At 37.2% G+C, this 14582-nt stretch overlaps 1 protein-coding gene across 1 annotated transcript; it reads right to left on the bottom strand.

The window, feature by feature from the left end:
- Positions 1–8570: 8570 nt before the first annotated feature.
- On the bottom strand, positions 8571–13158 carry LOC106373201 (COP1-interacting protein 7). Its single transcript, XM_048744288.1, has 8 exons — positions 12800–13158; positions 12516–12695; positions 12308–12429; positions 12160–12203; positions 12044–12078; positions 11805–11957; positions 10105–11725; positions 8571–9632 (listed from the first exon to the last, which is right to left on the bottom strand). Exons 1-8 carry the CDS (start codon positions 12856–12858, stop codon positions 8790–8792), a joined length of 3057 nt encoding a protein of 1018 aa, XP_048600245.1. The 5' UTR covers positions 12859–13158; the 3' UTR covers positions 8571–8789.
- Positions 13159–14582: the final 1424 nt, after the last annotated feature.

Raw genomic sequence — 14582 nt, 5'->3', positions numbered from 1 at the left:
CACTAGAAACATTCAATACTAACTTGTATATGATATCATATGATATTAACTAAAACAAGGTGACTATTTATTATATATTATTTTCTTAAATAAAACCTACGAATTACCTAATGTGATTATGATATATATATAGTAATTAATGATTTAAAATAATGAAGATTTGCTAGTAATCTGTTTGCTTTCTATCGTTTTTGTTTAATTCTTTACTATTAAAATAAATTACACAATTACATTAATCATATATTAAAAATTTAGAATTTTTTGTATATGTTATATTTTGAATTTTTCTAAACGAGTATAAATTACTAAAACTGTTAAAAGTCTCACATAAACTTTTGTGATCAATGTTTAAATTTTTTTCTATAATAAGATACAATGATAATAAAATCATATAAGTAAATAATTTTATTTTAATAGATGTTTATGTTAATATATATATATATATATATATATATATATACTTCATATCGTTTAAATTTAATTATATATCATATACGATAGATAAGATTGATTATTTTGATTTATTAATTCTAAAATGGTTGCGAATAAACAAGAGCGGTCATTTGATTTATATGTGCAAGCCAATTTATTATATAATAGTAAATGATTTCTTAGTTATTTAATATATAATTATTATTTTATTATTTCATATTATGCAGAAAAAAATAAGTATTTATTCTGCACAAGGTGCATATCTTAACGATTTAACCTAAGTATGTATCTCTTTAATAATTTTGAATCTTAAATATTCTCTAAATCTGAGGCTAAAATAAAAGAAAGAAATGAGAATAAACTTAAAAATCAATATTTATATCGAACAATAACCAAAATGACACAAAAAAGAGAAAAATATCGAAGATAGATAGGATTGGCACATGAGCGTAAACTTCTCATAACCATAATTAACTCTTTTTTGTCAAGACCATAATTAACTTTTAAACTGCTAAATCATGATATAAAACCGAGCTGACATAGTTTCGTTGTAACCAAATAGTAGGCATGAAATTTTTCGACCTAAACGTTAGGTTTTAATGCGATAAATCATTTTTTGACCTAAAATATTTTTTAAAATGGGATCAGTTCATTAGTAAACAAATTACGTAATTAACAAAAAAGTTTTTTAAAAATTGTTTAAGGGCCAAATATATTAATTCGATCAATAATATAATTTTTTTTTTCATAAAATATTTTTTTAAAAATAATTTTTATATAAATTTACCCTGCGAAGTTATTTATGTAAAATCTGGTAAACCGGACTGACGTAAATGATAAAATAAAAGCGATGTTAAGGAAATAGACGAATGTAAAAAACGAATACAAGAACGATAAGAACTCGTATTCGCAAAGATACATGGAGTCGAGATATGATCTCTTTCCTTAACTCTAAATATTCGATCCGTTAGTGAGACGGGACTGTACGAATATCGAGTTTCAGGATACAACCATGGCAGACGATTCACGCTTCACTCATGAACGCCCTATCAAACTATAAATTCTACGAAACACTCTCGGTTTTTATGACTTACACTAAGAGATTTTTTGCTGTTGGTTTTTCGATACGAAAAGAGGTGAAAAAAGAAGAGGAGGAGAGTCTGTATTTAAAAAGGAAACGAGGAGTGGTTTTTCGAAACTGTTGTGACCGTTTTCCGAAAATCTCTCAAAGATCTCGGAATGGAACGTTGAGCAGCTTTCTCCGCAAGTTTCTCTCTTATTGACTCGTTCTGATCCATTTCGAATAGATAAACTTCGTGTCGTTTTTATACGAACTATATGTCGTTTATACACAAATGTCATGCTGTTTTTTAGAAATGGAATGACGAAACGTTAAGTTTAACTTGGTCCAAAAAGAATCTTATTGGGCCGGAGGGCCTCCACCAAGACCCAAGACCCAAGCCCAAGCCCAAGCCCAAGCCCAAGCCCACGCCGAGCGGAGCCGGCCGGCTGGCGGCGTCGGCGCGCGCGTGGGGGGCGAGCCTATCCTTTCATGTGCGCCATTTGAACCAGAGTTAGAGTGAGTACATATATATACTCCTCATTTGTTCCAGTTCTCCATGATGTGGGACTTTCTTTACTTCCATTCATTAATCATCATGCCTCAATGGCTTATTAGATGATTGGCCCAATGGCCCATTTCGTTTTCTCATATAACGAATAAAATATTGGTCCAACAATCTCCCACATGAATAGAAATGACTCTAAACATATGTAGACTAAATGCAGACTCGATAGACTCTAAAAAAATACATATTCTAATCATGACTAGACTAGACAGACTTACCGAGAGTGTTTAAGAAAAAATTCACTGTGTTTGAGTTGGTGGCATTTTTAAGCCTTGAACCACTCATAGTTAATATCTGCCGGGTTTACTTTACCAGAGGGTGAACATGATGTCTTGAACCAACCAGTGTTTTATGTAGACCGATACGACATGCATAACACATCTTCATTTTCTCGTATAACTTAGTTCTCTATTGTGTTCATTGTGGCCCTGAACTATTCCTGGTTTTCATGAGTGAACTTAGATAATATAGCCTTGCATTCATTCTCTTAGAAACGACCCCATTTCACACTCATTAGGTGATTGACCATGAAAAGTATTGAGTAATACTCCGCTTTGGAAGCTATGGAATCATTAAAAGCTTATGTTTATCCTTCTCACATTTGTTAGCACTTTTATCATCTTAGGAGCTGGGAAGAGACTACTGTGTCTCAAGTGCTTTGGTTAGATTCAGTTTGATTTTGTTTTACCTTTGAACCTACGTCTTGGGATCTCCAGTCATGATAGGTAGGGTTGCAATCAAGCATCCTCATTCGTTATAGGCTTTAAACCCATTCCTTTTGATGATTTAGCAACAACATCTCGTGGCAAACCTTTTGTAAATGGATCTGCTAGGTTGTCAGCCGATTTGATGTAGTTTATTGTGATTACACCAGTTGAGATAAGTTGTCTAATGGTTTTATGTCGTCTTCTGATGTGACGAGATTTACCATTGTAGAGATTACTCTGAGCCCGAGCTATAGCTGATTGACTATCACAATGTATGCGTATAGCTGGCACAGGTTTCTCCCACATAGGAATATCTTCCAAAAAATTTCTAAGCCATTCAGCTTCTTCTGCTGCTTTGTCTAAGGCTATGAACTCAGATTCCATTGTGGATCTTGCTAACACTGTTTGTTTGGTAGATTTCCTTGATATTGCTGCTCCTCCTAGTGTAAATACATATCCACTTGTGGATTTTGAGTTTTTAGAACCTGATATCCAGTTAGCATCACTGTATCCTTCTAAAATTGCTGGTTCTATACCATAGTGAAGCCCAAAATCTTTTGTGTAGCGCAAGTAATTAAGTACTCTCGTTATAGCTTTCCAGTGTGTATGACCTGGATTACTTGTATATCGACTAAGTATGTTTACTGCATATGCTATATCTGGTCTCGTACAATTAGTCAAGCACATAAGACTTCCGATCACACGTGCATACTCGTTTTGGGACACCGCTTCACCTGAATTCTTTGTCAAGTGCATTTGGGGATCTAAAGGAGTTTTTGTCGTACTTTTAGAGTAATTTTTAAATCTCTCTAATATAGTTTGAGCATAATGAGATTGGGTTAAGGTAATTCCGTTTGAGTTTCTTATAACTTTAACCCCGAGAATTAGATCTACCAATCCCAAGTCTTTCATCTCAAATGTCCCTTTGAGCACGTTCTTTGTTTGATTGATAATATCTTTATTGCTTCCAATAATGAGTATCATCTACATGTAGACATAGCAAAACATACACATTTTTGGTTGTTTTGTAGTATATGCATTTGTCACATTCATTTATTTTGAAACCTTTTGACATCATTGTATTGTCAAATTTTTCGTACCATTGTTTAGAAGCTTGCTTAAGCCCATAAAGTGACTTTACAAGTCGGCATACTTTGTCTTCCTGTCCGGGAACGACAAAACCTTCAAGTTGTTTCATGTAAATTTCCTCTTCTAAATCACCATTTAGAAAAACGGTTTTTACATCCATTTGATGGATTTCTAGATCTCTTAAGGCTGCGATTGCTATCATCAGTCTTATTGATGTTATTCTCGTTACTGGAGAATTTGTATCAAAATAGTCAAAGCCTTACTTTTGTCGGAATCCTTGAACTACAATCCACCAGGTTTTCGTGTCATTATCCATTTATTTCCTAATGCTTTGCAGCCAGGTGGTAAATCTGTTATGTACCATGTATAATTTTGCATGATAGAGTAAAATTCACTCCTGACAGCTTCGTTCCAAAAAGGAGCTTCTGGTGAAGCCATGGCTTCTACCAAAGTTTTTGGAACATTTTCTACTAAAAATGCCATTAGGAAATCTTCACCAAAGTATTTTTCCTTGCGAGCTCTTCTGCTTCTTCGAGGTTCATCTTTTTCTTCATTTTCTGAAATATCATTTATAGAAATCTCGACGTTTATCTCAGTTTCTGAGTTCTTGTCATTGTCTCTTTCTTCTCGAGTTCGTTTTGAACCTTGTTTTTCCTTATATGGAAAATTATTTTCGAAGAAAGATGTATTTCTTGATTCCATGACTGTATTTTCATGAATGTCTGATATTGCAGATTTATGTACCAGAAATTGATAAGCACTACTATTATGTGCATATCCGATGAATATCCACTGTTTTAGGTTCAATAGTGACCTTCTTTGGTGGTGGGACCGCAACTTTTGCCAAGCACCCCCACACTTTGAAGTATTTATACGAAGGTAAATTACCTTTCCATAATTCATATGAAGTTTTGCCAGTTACTTTGCGTGGAATTTTGTTGAGGATATAATTAGTGGTAAGCAACGCTTCCCCCCCACATGTTCTGGGGTAACCCAGATTCCTGCAACATTGCATTCATCATCTCTTTTAGAGTTTGATTCTTGCGTTCAGCAACTCCATAAGATTCTGGTGAGTAAAGAGCTGTAGTTTGATGGATTATTCCATGTTCTTTACAGAATGTATTGAATGGACCGTCATACTCGCCTCTTCTGTCGTTTCTAACTACTTTAATAGTTGTTTTAAGCTGATTTTCGACCTCGAGTTTAAATTCTTTGAATTTTTCTAAGGTTTCATCTTTGCTATGTAATAAATATACATAACAATATTTTGTGAAGTCATCTATGAAGGTCACAAATTATATTTTCCCACCTCTAGTTTGTATGTATTTTAAATCACATAAATCGGTGTGAATTAAATCTAGAGGTTTATTAGTTCTTTCAACACGAGGTGATGGCGTTTTTATGAGCTTAGCATGTACGCATGCTTCACATTTTTGTTTACTTGTTTTGCATTTATGAACTAGATTTAAATTCATTAATATTTGTATAGATTTGTAGTTTACATGGCCTAATATTTCATGCCATATATTAAAAGACTCAACCAAATAAGCAACTGGCTCTTTCTTATTCATTGAAACTTTTGGAGCTACAACTTTCGGAGAGACTGTCATTACATTCAACTTGACAAGTCCACCCTTAACATACCCCTTTCCCAAATACATCTCATTCTTCCTACTCACGAGCATGTCCGCCTCAAAACTTATGGCGAATCCATTCTTGCTGAGCAAGGTTTCTGAGACCAGGTTCTTCCTCATGTCAGTCACATGCTTCACATTCGTCAGAGTGACCTCACGTCCAGATGTCATCTTCAAAATCACATTGCCGCGTCCTTCAATCTTGGAGACTGCAGTGTTTCCCATCCTGAGCTTCTCCTGAGTCTCGCTTTTCTGATAGGTGCTGAACATCGCCCTATCGGTGCAAATGTGGGTGGTTGCACCAGTGTCATACCACCATTCCTTGGGGTTGTTGCTTTCAACCATGTTGGCTTCAGTCACCACAGCAACGAGATCCTCCTCAGTGAGATTTTCCTGAGCCTTCTCATCCTTGATCTTTTTGCGACACTTAACAGTCTTGTGCCCCACTTTGTGGCAGTAGTGACATTTCCCCTTGAACTTCTCCACATTCGCATTGATCTCAATACCTTTGTTCTTGAAGTTTTTTCCAGAAGCCTTCAAGGCTGCAGCAGTTTTGGAAGGCTTGGCAGGAGAATCAGTGTGTGACTTTCCTTTGCCTTTGTGCTCAGCCATGTTGACACTGCGCTCCTTAGCAGTGACCTTGTCAGCAGTTCGGTTTCCGGATTCCATCTGAAGCCTCGGGATGAGCTCCTCGAGCCCCATCTTCTTCTTCTTGTGCTTCAAGTAGTTCTTGAAATCCGCATAGCTTGGAGGAAGATTTTCAATGAAGCTGAGAGTTGTGAATGTCTCACAGATGAACATTCCTTCAGAAGCGATTTCATGGCAAATGAGCTGAAACGCTTCCACCTGATCCATGATGGGTTTTGAATCCACCATTTTGAAGTCATGGAACTTTGCAACCACATACTTCTGGCAGCCAGCGTCCTCACCTATGTACTTCTTGTCTAGTGATCTCCATAGCTCTTTTGCCGTGGGGATCTCACAGTAGACACGGTACAAAGGGTCAATGAGACGACCCAAAATATACCCTTTGCAGATGAAGTCGGAATGCACCGATATGTCAACAGTTACAAGACTGTGAACATCATCAATCCCGTAAGGAATAAGGGGCTTGTCTCCTGGATGAACTTGTTCAGCTTCATCGTTGTCAGGAAGAACATCATCTTCTTCTGCCACGTTTTGAAGCATTTGCCATCAAACTTGTCTGGTATCAGTCCTTGAGTGAACAAGTTAGGTACAGACGAAGGAGTTTGAACTGCCACCGGATCACTTGCGGTTCCTGAAACTGAACCCGTCTGATAAATACCAGCACCGAATAGACTACGGCGTGTGGTCTCATCAGCAGCATTACCCACTGGAAGGGTAGTGGTTGTTGTTGCTGCAGCGGTTGACGCTGTGATGTTTCCAACATTTGTCATGGTTGCATCAGTTGCTGCAACGTTGAGTGGAGTCTGAATGACATCCGTGGTGTCAATGGGGGTGTTGTTATCGTTCGTCATTGTTTTTTCTGTAGAGAAAAACATGAAAGCGAATCAGTACTCCATTCAACAAATAACATATTATTTAAAGAAAAATAATAGTTTGAAATCGATGGTCATTTTTGGTGTTTGAGCCAAATCATATCGATATTAGTCTGGAAAAAACGTTTTCCAAACTCGCTTAGAGAAGCGTTCGCAGAAACCGTTTTGTATAGACTTAGAATGTTTCATAAACTCGCTTAAGGAAGCGGTTATGGAAACGATTCATGTACTTTGTTTTAAGAGTCGTATTTCAAAAACTTTTCGCGATAATGCTAGAAAGCAATCCGTAAATCGTTATGAAATACATAGGAAACGTTTCGCGTAAGGGCTATAATGCAGTTCGCAAACACGTTTACAAAAGAACAAAGAAACGTTTCGCGGATAAGCAAATCGTAAACATCGTTTTGAACGAAACCAGAAAAGGTTTTTATGAATCGTATATCAATAAACGTTTTTCGATAGTTCTACAGAGCAAAACGCAAACCGTTTATGAGAAAAATAACAAACGTTTCGCGGAAGAGTTAGAAAGGAAATCGCAAACACCGTTCCAAAACCCGTTTTTATAAATCGTTCTTCAACCCGATTTGAGCTTTAGACATAAAGCGATTTAGAGTTAAGATTGTCAAAGCCAGTAAACCGGACTGACATAAACGATAAAATAAAAGCGATGTTAAGGAAATAGACGAATGTAAAAAATGAATACAAGAACGATAAGAATCTTATTCGCAAAGATACATGGAGTCGAGATATGATCTCTTTCCTTAACTCTAAATATTCGCTCCGTTAGTGAGACGAGACTATACGAATATCGAGTCCCAGGATACAACCATGGCAGACGATTCACGCTTCACTCGTGAACCCCCTATCGAACTATAAATTCTACGAAACACTCTCGGTTTTTATGACTTACATTAAGAGATTTTTTGCTGTTGGTTTTCGATATGAAAAGAGGTGAAAAATGAAGAGGAGGAGAGTCCGTATTTAAAGAGGAGACGAGAAGCGGTTTTTCGAAAATGTTGTGACCGTTTTCCGAAAATCTCTTAAAGATCTCGGAGTGGAACGTTGAGCAGCTTTCTCCGCAAGTTTCTCTCTTGTTGACTCGTTCTGATCCATTTCGAACAGATAAACTTCGTGTCGTTTTTATACGAACTACATGTCGTTTATACACAAATGTCATGCTGTTTTTTAGAAACGTAATGACAAAACGTTAAAATTAACTTGGTCCAAAAAGAATTTTATTGGGCCGGAGGCCAAAACCCAGGACCACGCCGAGCCGGATGGCGGCGGCGGCGCGCGCGTGAAGGGCGAGCCTATCCTCTCATGTGCGCCATTTAAACAAGAGTTAAAGTGAATACATATATATACTCCTCATTTGTTCGAGTTCTCCCCGATGTGAGACTTTCTCTACTTCCATTCATTAATCATCATGTCTCAGAGGCTTATTAGAAGCTTATTAGATGATTGGCTCAATATGGTCCATTTCGTTTTCACATATAACCAATAAAATATTGGTCCAACAGTTTATTATAATGATCACAATCAAATAGTTTAGTTACAAAATCCAAATAACCTTACTTTATTCAAACTCACCAAACCGATATGTATTCACTCAAATGTTGTAAACAACACATCAACAATAATATATAAACAGCCAAATCAAATTGATAAACACCGCAGCAGAATTTAATATCACACAACAAACAATTTAAAGAATAAAAGATAAAAAGTATTAAACCCTGGCAACTCAACACGACGTCGTTGTAGTAACTATAGAATCTTTCATTTTTTCCTTCCAAACATAAGAAGCTTTCTGAAGCCTTTGGCCGTAGCCTTCGGAGACGTCTCTTCACTGTTCCATTTCTTCCTCGAGTGATCTTGTTCAGTAGCCGGCGGCGTCGAGACGTCAGTCTCCGACACCGTTGGTGAGAAGAAATACTTCTCCTCCATGTTTGTCTCTGAAAACGTCACCGACTTCTTTGGAGACAGTGGTTTTGGCGGTGAAGCCTTAACTTCTTCAACATCCTCCGAACAAAGGTTGTTAGTGACTTGCTTGTCTTCGCAGACGGATGTCTTCTTCACTATCTCCTCATCATCAATCTTCCTCTGATCTTCTACTTTCTGATGATTGGTGATTGTTTCATTCGGCAAGCTATGCATCTCTTTAATGTCTTTGAAGTCATCAACAGAAGAAGCAGCAGGAGGAAGTTCATCAACTTGCTTCACCGGCAAGTAAGACTGTGATTCTTCCTCCACTGTTTCCTTGATTTCGAGACTCGGGTCACGAGAAAGTCCCGGACTTTTTCTACTAGGTTTCTTGTCTTGAGGTTTCTCTGTCTTGTTTCCTAGAGGTTTTGATGTTCTTTTGGTTACTGGTTTTTGTTGTGGCTCCTTTGGTGCTGTCCTGGCAACAGCAAGGCGCTCAATGGTGGAACTTCTCAGTAACGGCTTAGCCTTCACGGCTTCTGCTGGTGTCTTGTCATTCGAGGTCTTCACGGTTTTGGTTCCAGTAGGAGTTTTCTTGGAGGCCAAGGGACTTGATACATTACTGCCAGAACTCTTCGCAGCGATTCTCTTTTGCCTCTGAATTAAAAGTTCTTCCATTCTCTTCTTCCTCTCTTCCTCCTATCAAAATACCAAATCCAAGTGAGAAAAAGTGAAACCAATGTTAATCGTTAGGCTGTAACTAGAAGCATTTTATTAATTCAGAACTCTAGGCGTTGATGAATTATTAATTTATTTTATATATATTTCACATTTATATACGATATTTTAGTTTTTGGTTTTATTATAAAATTATTTTGATGAATTATCATAAGTATATATACAAAACAAAACAAAAAAGACAAAATTGTGGATTTATACTAACATTATTGTTTAATTTAACATATTTAGACTAATTTAGTTCTACTAAAACCAATTTAAAATAGTTTAAACCAATTTAGAATGATTTAAAATGGTTTAAACCGATTAAAATGGTTTAAACCGATTTGATTAGTATTAATTAAATTTTAAGAAAATTGTTTCGTACCAATTTATAGAACCAGAGTGAAACTAATCAAGAAAAATGAAACGCTGTTAGTTAAGCGAAATTTACCAGCTCGGATTTGGTTTTGGTGGCAGCTGCTCTACTTCCCCAGGGAGCTCTCTTAGCTTTCAAAGCAGGGTCAGGTCTACTTGCTGCTCTTGTCTTTGCATCCTTTCTAACGACACGAAGTTTCTTTTCTTTAACATCTGAAGTCTGTTCAGAGGCCTTTGCAGCAGTTTCCAAATCGTTTTTGCGTTTCTCTTCAGCCAAAGCGTTAGCCTCGAAGTCAATCTCAGGGGTCCACGACACCATCGCAGGTGTAACATCTTGTTCACGTCCAAGAACCATGAAAAGATCATCCGGCTCTTGTCTGTTGTTAATCTCCTCCGGTGCAGAGGAGTTTTCTTGTTTGGTGGTTCCATAAACGTCAGAGTCCATGATCTCTGTCCTTAACCGAGACTCTTCCACTTGGCTCTCAACACGAGAATGGATCATGAACGAGTCATCAGTCAGGACATCTCTCCCACTTCTCTTTGTTACATGCAAATCGTCTCCTACAAAGGTTTTGACATCTCTTTCAGTGTCTGCTTGGTTACGTATGAACCAGTCTTCCTCCGTCTCATTTCTAGCTCGGAGCTTCCCACTATAAACAGACATCTCTGCCTGTGAGTAGCTTCTTGATTCATCTCCTCTACCAGGATTCATCATCATATCATCGTCATAGTTGTTCTCTCTTCTCATCAGCCTAACATTCTCACCGGCATCAAGTTTCTTAATACTGCTCTCCCTCCCCCAATCCTCATTCCCATTTGCAACCAAGAAAGAATCATCCGAAGGCAGCTCTCTCTTGCTCACAACTTCTGACTCCATGTTCAACGGACACGAAGCTGTTTCCTGGTCTGAATCTTTGTCTTTTAAAAGAAGGTTTTGGAAGGCATCCCAGTTATCATTCCCTTTAGTTTCTTTACTACCTGAGTCCTCCTCATCTTCACTATGACTTTTGTGCTTCCTCCTGCTACGGCGTGAAGTCGATTTATGCCGTTTCTCCAGCGAGCCAATAGCTTCCTCCACTTGCTGCTTGATGGAGTCTCCATCCACAAAGCCTTCTTCTTCTTCGTCTACAGACTCATCAGAATCGCTATCCTTGGCTCCGTTTCTCTTTGAAGTTATGTAGTTTATGTTGCGTATAACAACTTTTCTAGATGATTTCTTCCCTTCATTCCCCTCCTCTGATACAGTCTCGGCGCTGGACTCATCGCTTTGCTCCTCGGAAGATTCATACTTCTTCTTCTTGTTTTTCTTCTTCTTCTTTTTCTTCTTGGAAGTCTTCTCACTTGACTCCACATCTCCTCCCATGTTGACAGGCCACTGAGGGAAGTACTGTGGCTGGCCGGGATACATATAAGGAGGATAGCCATGTCCTTGCATGTACTGAGGAGGATAATGGTTTGGCCAGGGGATTGACATCTGAGGAGGACCTTGGCTAGTCTCAAAGCTACCCTGGCTCATTGCATCCATGTTGTTCCCTTGTTTGACGATATCATTCTCTTCCCCAGCGAGTATGATCCCAGAGTCACCCATGAAGGATAGCTCAGGCCTGGGAAAGGCTTGCATTGCCGTGATTTGGTCCACCCACATCCTATCTTCGTTCTTTCTCTTGCACAAGTCCACAAAGTTAACACATGCTTCCCTGAACGCAACACAAAAGTGATTTATTCACCATCTTCATACAAATGCACACAAGGACATGGATGGTTTCAGTTACTAACCTTAAACGCGAAGCTCCAAAAGCATCTGCGAAGGACAAGAGATCGTCCATGTAGTCCAATTCAAACCCAACAACCAAAGCTCTAGCGTAAGCCATGGCTTGCTCTTTGCACAAAGCCGCTTTGCGGGTTTCAAGAACACGCTGAAGACCAACCCTGTTACATTCATTTCACCGCTTGTCATCTACTTCACAAAACCGATCAAGACAATAACAACAAAGGAAGGCTATGCTAAAACTTACTTAGAATTTTCTTGGCCATCAGATTCACCTTGTGCCTATACAAATACAAACAGAGTCAATAACCAACTGAAACATTAATCAAGAACTCAGAGCTTTGAGCATTAAAAAGGAATAACCTTTGATAAAGCCGTAGACTTCTGAGTAGTACCCAGCTCGTTTCCTATATACAGGACGTTGGAAAAATATTAGTCAAAACAACAATTGCAAATCCCTGATTCATGTTTTAATAACATAAAGCATGTCTGTGTCCGAACATGATGTTACCTTCTGCTTCGCCGGAAATGGCGGCTGCATTAGACTGAATCGAATCCTCGATCTGCTCAATCTCCTTCTCTAATGTCACGGACCTCTCAAGAACCTCCGGAGTGGTCACGAATCGCACAAATCTTTAACCAATTTCGGAAGCAAAAGTTTAGCACATTCTCAGACAAATGATTACTAGAAGACGGAGAGAGCTTTTTTTTTTTTTTACCTCTGAAGCGTCACTTTGGTAAACCAATTGACGCCGGCGCCGGAGGAAGGACGGAGAGTGACGGAGTATCCGCCTTTAGAAATCTGATCTCTGACGCTTTTGAGATGCGTGACGAACGGTTGAAAAATTCCGGAAGCAAGCTTCTCGTTCTCACCACCGGAGAAAATCATAAGCTCGCATCTTCAGACAGGAAAAAGACAAAAAAAAAAAAAAAACAGAGAATCAAACATGGTCAAGAACAAAAAAAAGAAAGAAATAAATGCCGTTTTGAGTTTAAGAACTACCTTGTCCTGGTGGGAGTGAGTTGAAACAGAGCGTAGTCAAGTCTTGTTCTTGGATCCATTTAAAGATCCAACAAACAAACACAGAAGATGAGTAAATTTAAGATTCAGCAGGAGAGTTGAAGAACTAATGGCTCTGTTCAAGAATGTTGATATGTTTCTGATTTATTTTAGCAGAGAGAGAGAAGTGAAAGAGAATGTTTCGTGACAGCTACGAGATAGAGAAGTAAAAGCTGTATAAACGATGATTTGAGATCCAATAGCGAGCACATGCACTTGACGCTCAGATATTCACATGTAGAAGAAGAAGAAAGAGGAGAGAGAGATTTTCATAGTAGAAAGTTTCTTTGATTCTTTCTCTTTTCTTTTTTTTTTTTCTTTTTTTTCTTTTCTTTTCTTTTCTTTTCTCATTTATTTAATATTTAATAAATGATTTAATCATATGCCCATATGGGTCCCTTCGTTCTGTACGCCGACACACCCACTTCACCCGAATAACACACAGACTTCTATATTGACTGTTTACTTGTACTTAAATATTTTATTTGTCTTACAACATGCAATTTCCTTAATTTTACCAAACTTCGCAAGATTAAAGGATTAAGGATCATTAATACGTACTAAAGGAAGTAAGGGTTTGATGTAGGATACTACTATTAGTTAATCAAATCAGTTTTGCAAGTTCTGATTAAGTTCCCGGAAGACTTCACTGAACTTTGTTTCATCTTTTACTTTTTGTTTCATAAAAATGTTATTTTGATATTTTTTATTACTTTCAAAATACTATTTTAAAATTATAATATAATTTGTTTACAAAAATATTAATATTAATTACACAATGTATTAATTTTATAAATAATTTTAACTAAGAGAAATTCTTTAGGATAACTTTTTTTAAGTTTTTACCGCAAAAATAGTGTTCAACGAAGAAAATGACCAAAATAAGTTTTATTAAAGGGTAAAAATGTATTTGCCTAGAGTTATATTCAGGGTTAATTAATTTATACTTAGGGTTTAGCGTTAAGGTATAGAGTTTTGGGGATTTTGTTTCAAATTTTAAAAAATAAAAAATAAATATTAAAATTTTCAAAGTAAAAAACCTATTTTGGTCTTTTTTTTTTTCGAAGACCATTTTTGTACCAAAAGCTTAAAAAGGCTATGTAAGAGAATTGCCTTGAAATTAATGTTAATCATTTTTAAAATCTATGTGAAAATTGTTAAAATGATAATTTTTGTGAAACAGATGGAAGTATAGTCTATCAAATTTCTTCATCTCCTTATTCATCGCAAATCACATTCAATTATACAAATCTAATGCGAAACCTCGAAACAAGCTGATTTTAGCGCATTAACTTTGAGGCCTTCGTTTTTCAATTTTCCAGTACATGTCTACTTTGCTCTAACTTTGAGATACCGGCGACTAAATTAGCCATCTGACCAAATAGAATCTTTTCAACTAGCCAATATGTCTATATTTCATTTATGTAAATTGGTACACGGCATCGAAGTTTGGTAGGTGTGTTTATTTCTAACAAGTCTCAACTTTTGTGCTACTAGCACTATAAGAAAACAGCGATATTCTGACGGACATTCCGACGGAAAATGAAATCCTCGGAATATCCCGAGGAATTTCCGAGGAAATTCCGAGGAAACACAAAATTTGGTTTCCTCGGAATTTCTTCGGAATATACCGACGGAATTCCGAGGAAATATGAATCCGTCGGAATATTCCGAGGAAATATGTGTTCCTCGGAAAAAACCGATGAATTCCGAGGAAATATTATAG

Source organism: Brassica napus, chromosome C1 (genome assembly GCF_020379485.1).
Source record: "Brassica napus cultivar Da-Ae chromosome C1, Da-Ae, whole genome shotgun sequence".
Classification (NCBI taxonomy): Eukaryota; Viridiplantae; Streptophyta; class Magnoliopsida; order Brassicales; family Brassicaceae; genus Brassica; species Brassica napus.
This window is presented reverse-complemented; position numbering and strand designations above follow the sequence as displayed.

Coding starts and splice junctions, on each gene's coding strand:
- LOC106373201 (XM_048744288.1), bottom strand. CDS start 12,858: ATGGATCCAAGAACAAGACTTGACTACGCTCTGTTTCAACTCACTCCC. Junction 12,696..12,799: donor CTCACTCCCACCAGGACAAG/GTAGTTCTTAAA, acceptor TCCTGTCTGAAG/ATGCGAGCTTATGATTTTCT. Junction 12,430..12,515: donor ACCAAAGTGACGCTTCAGAG/GTAAAAAAAAAA, acceptor AATTGGTTAAAG/ATTTGTGCGATTCGTGACCA.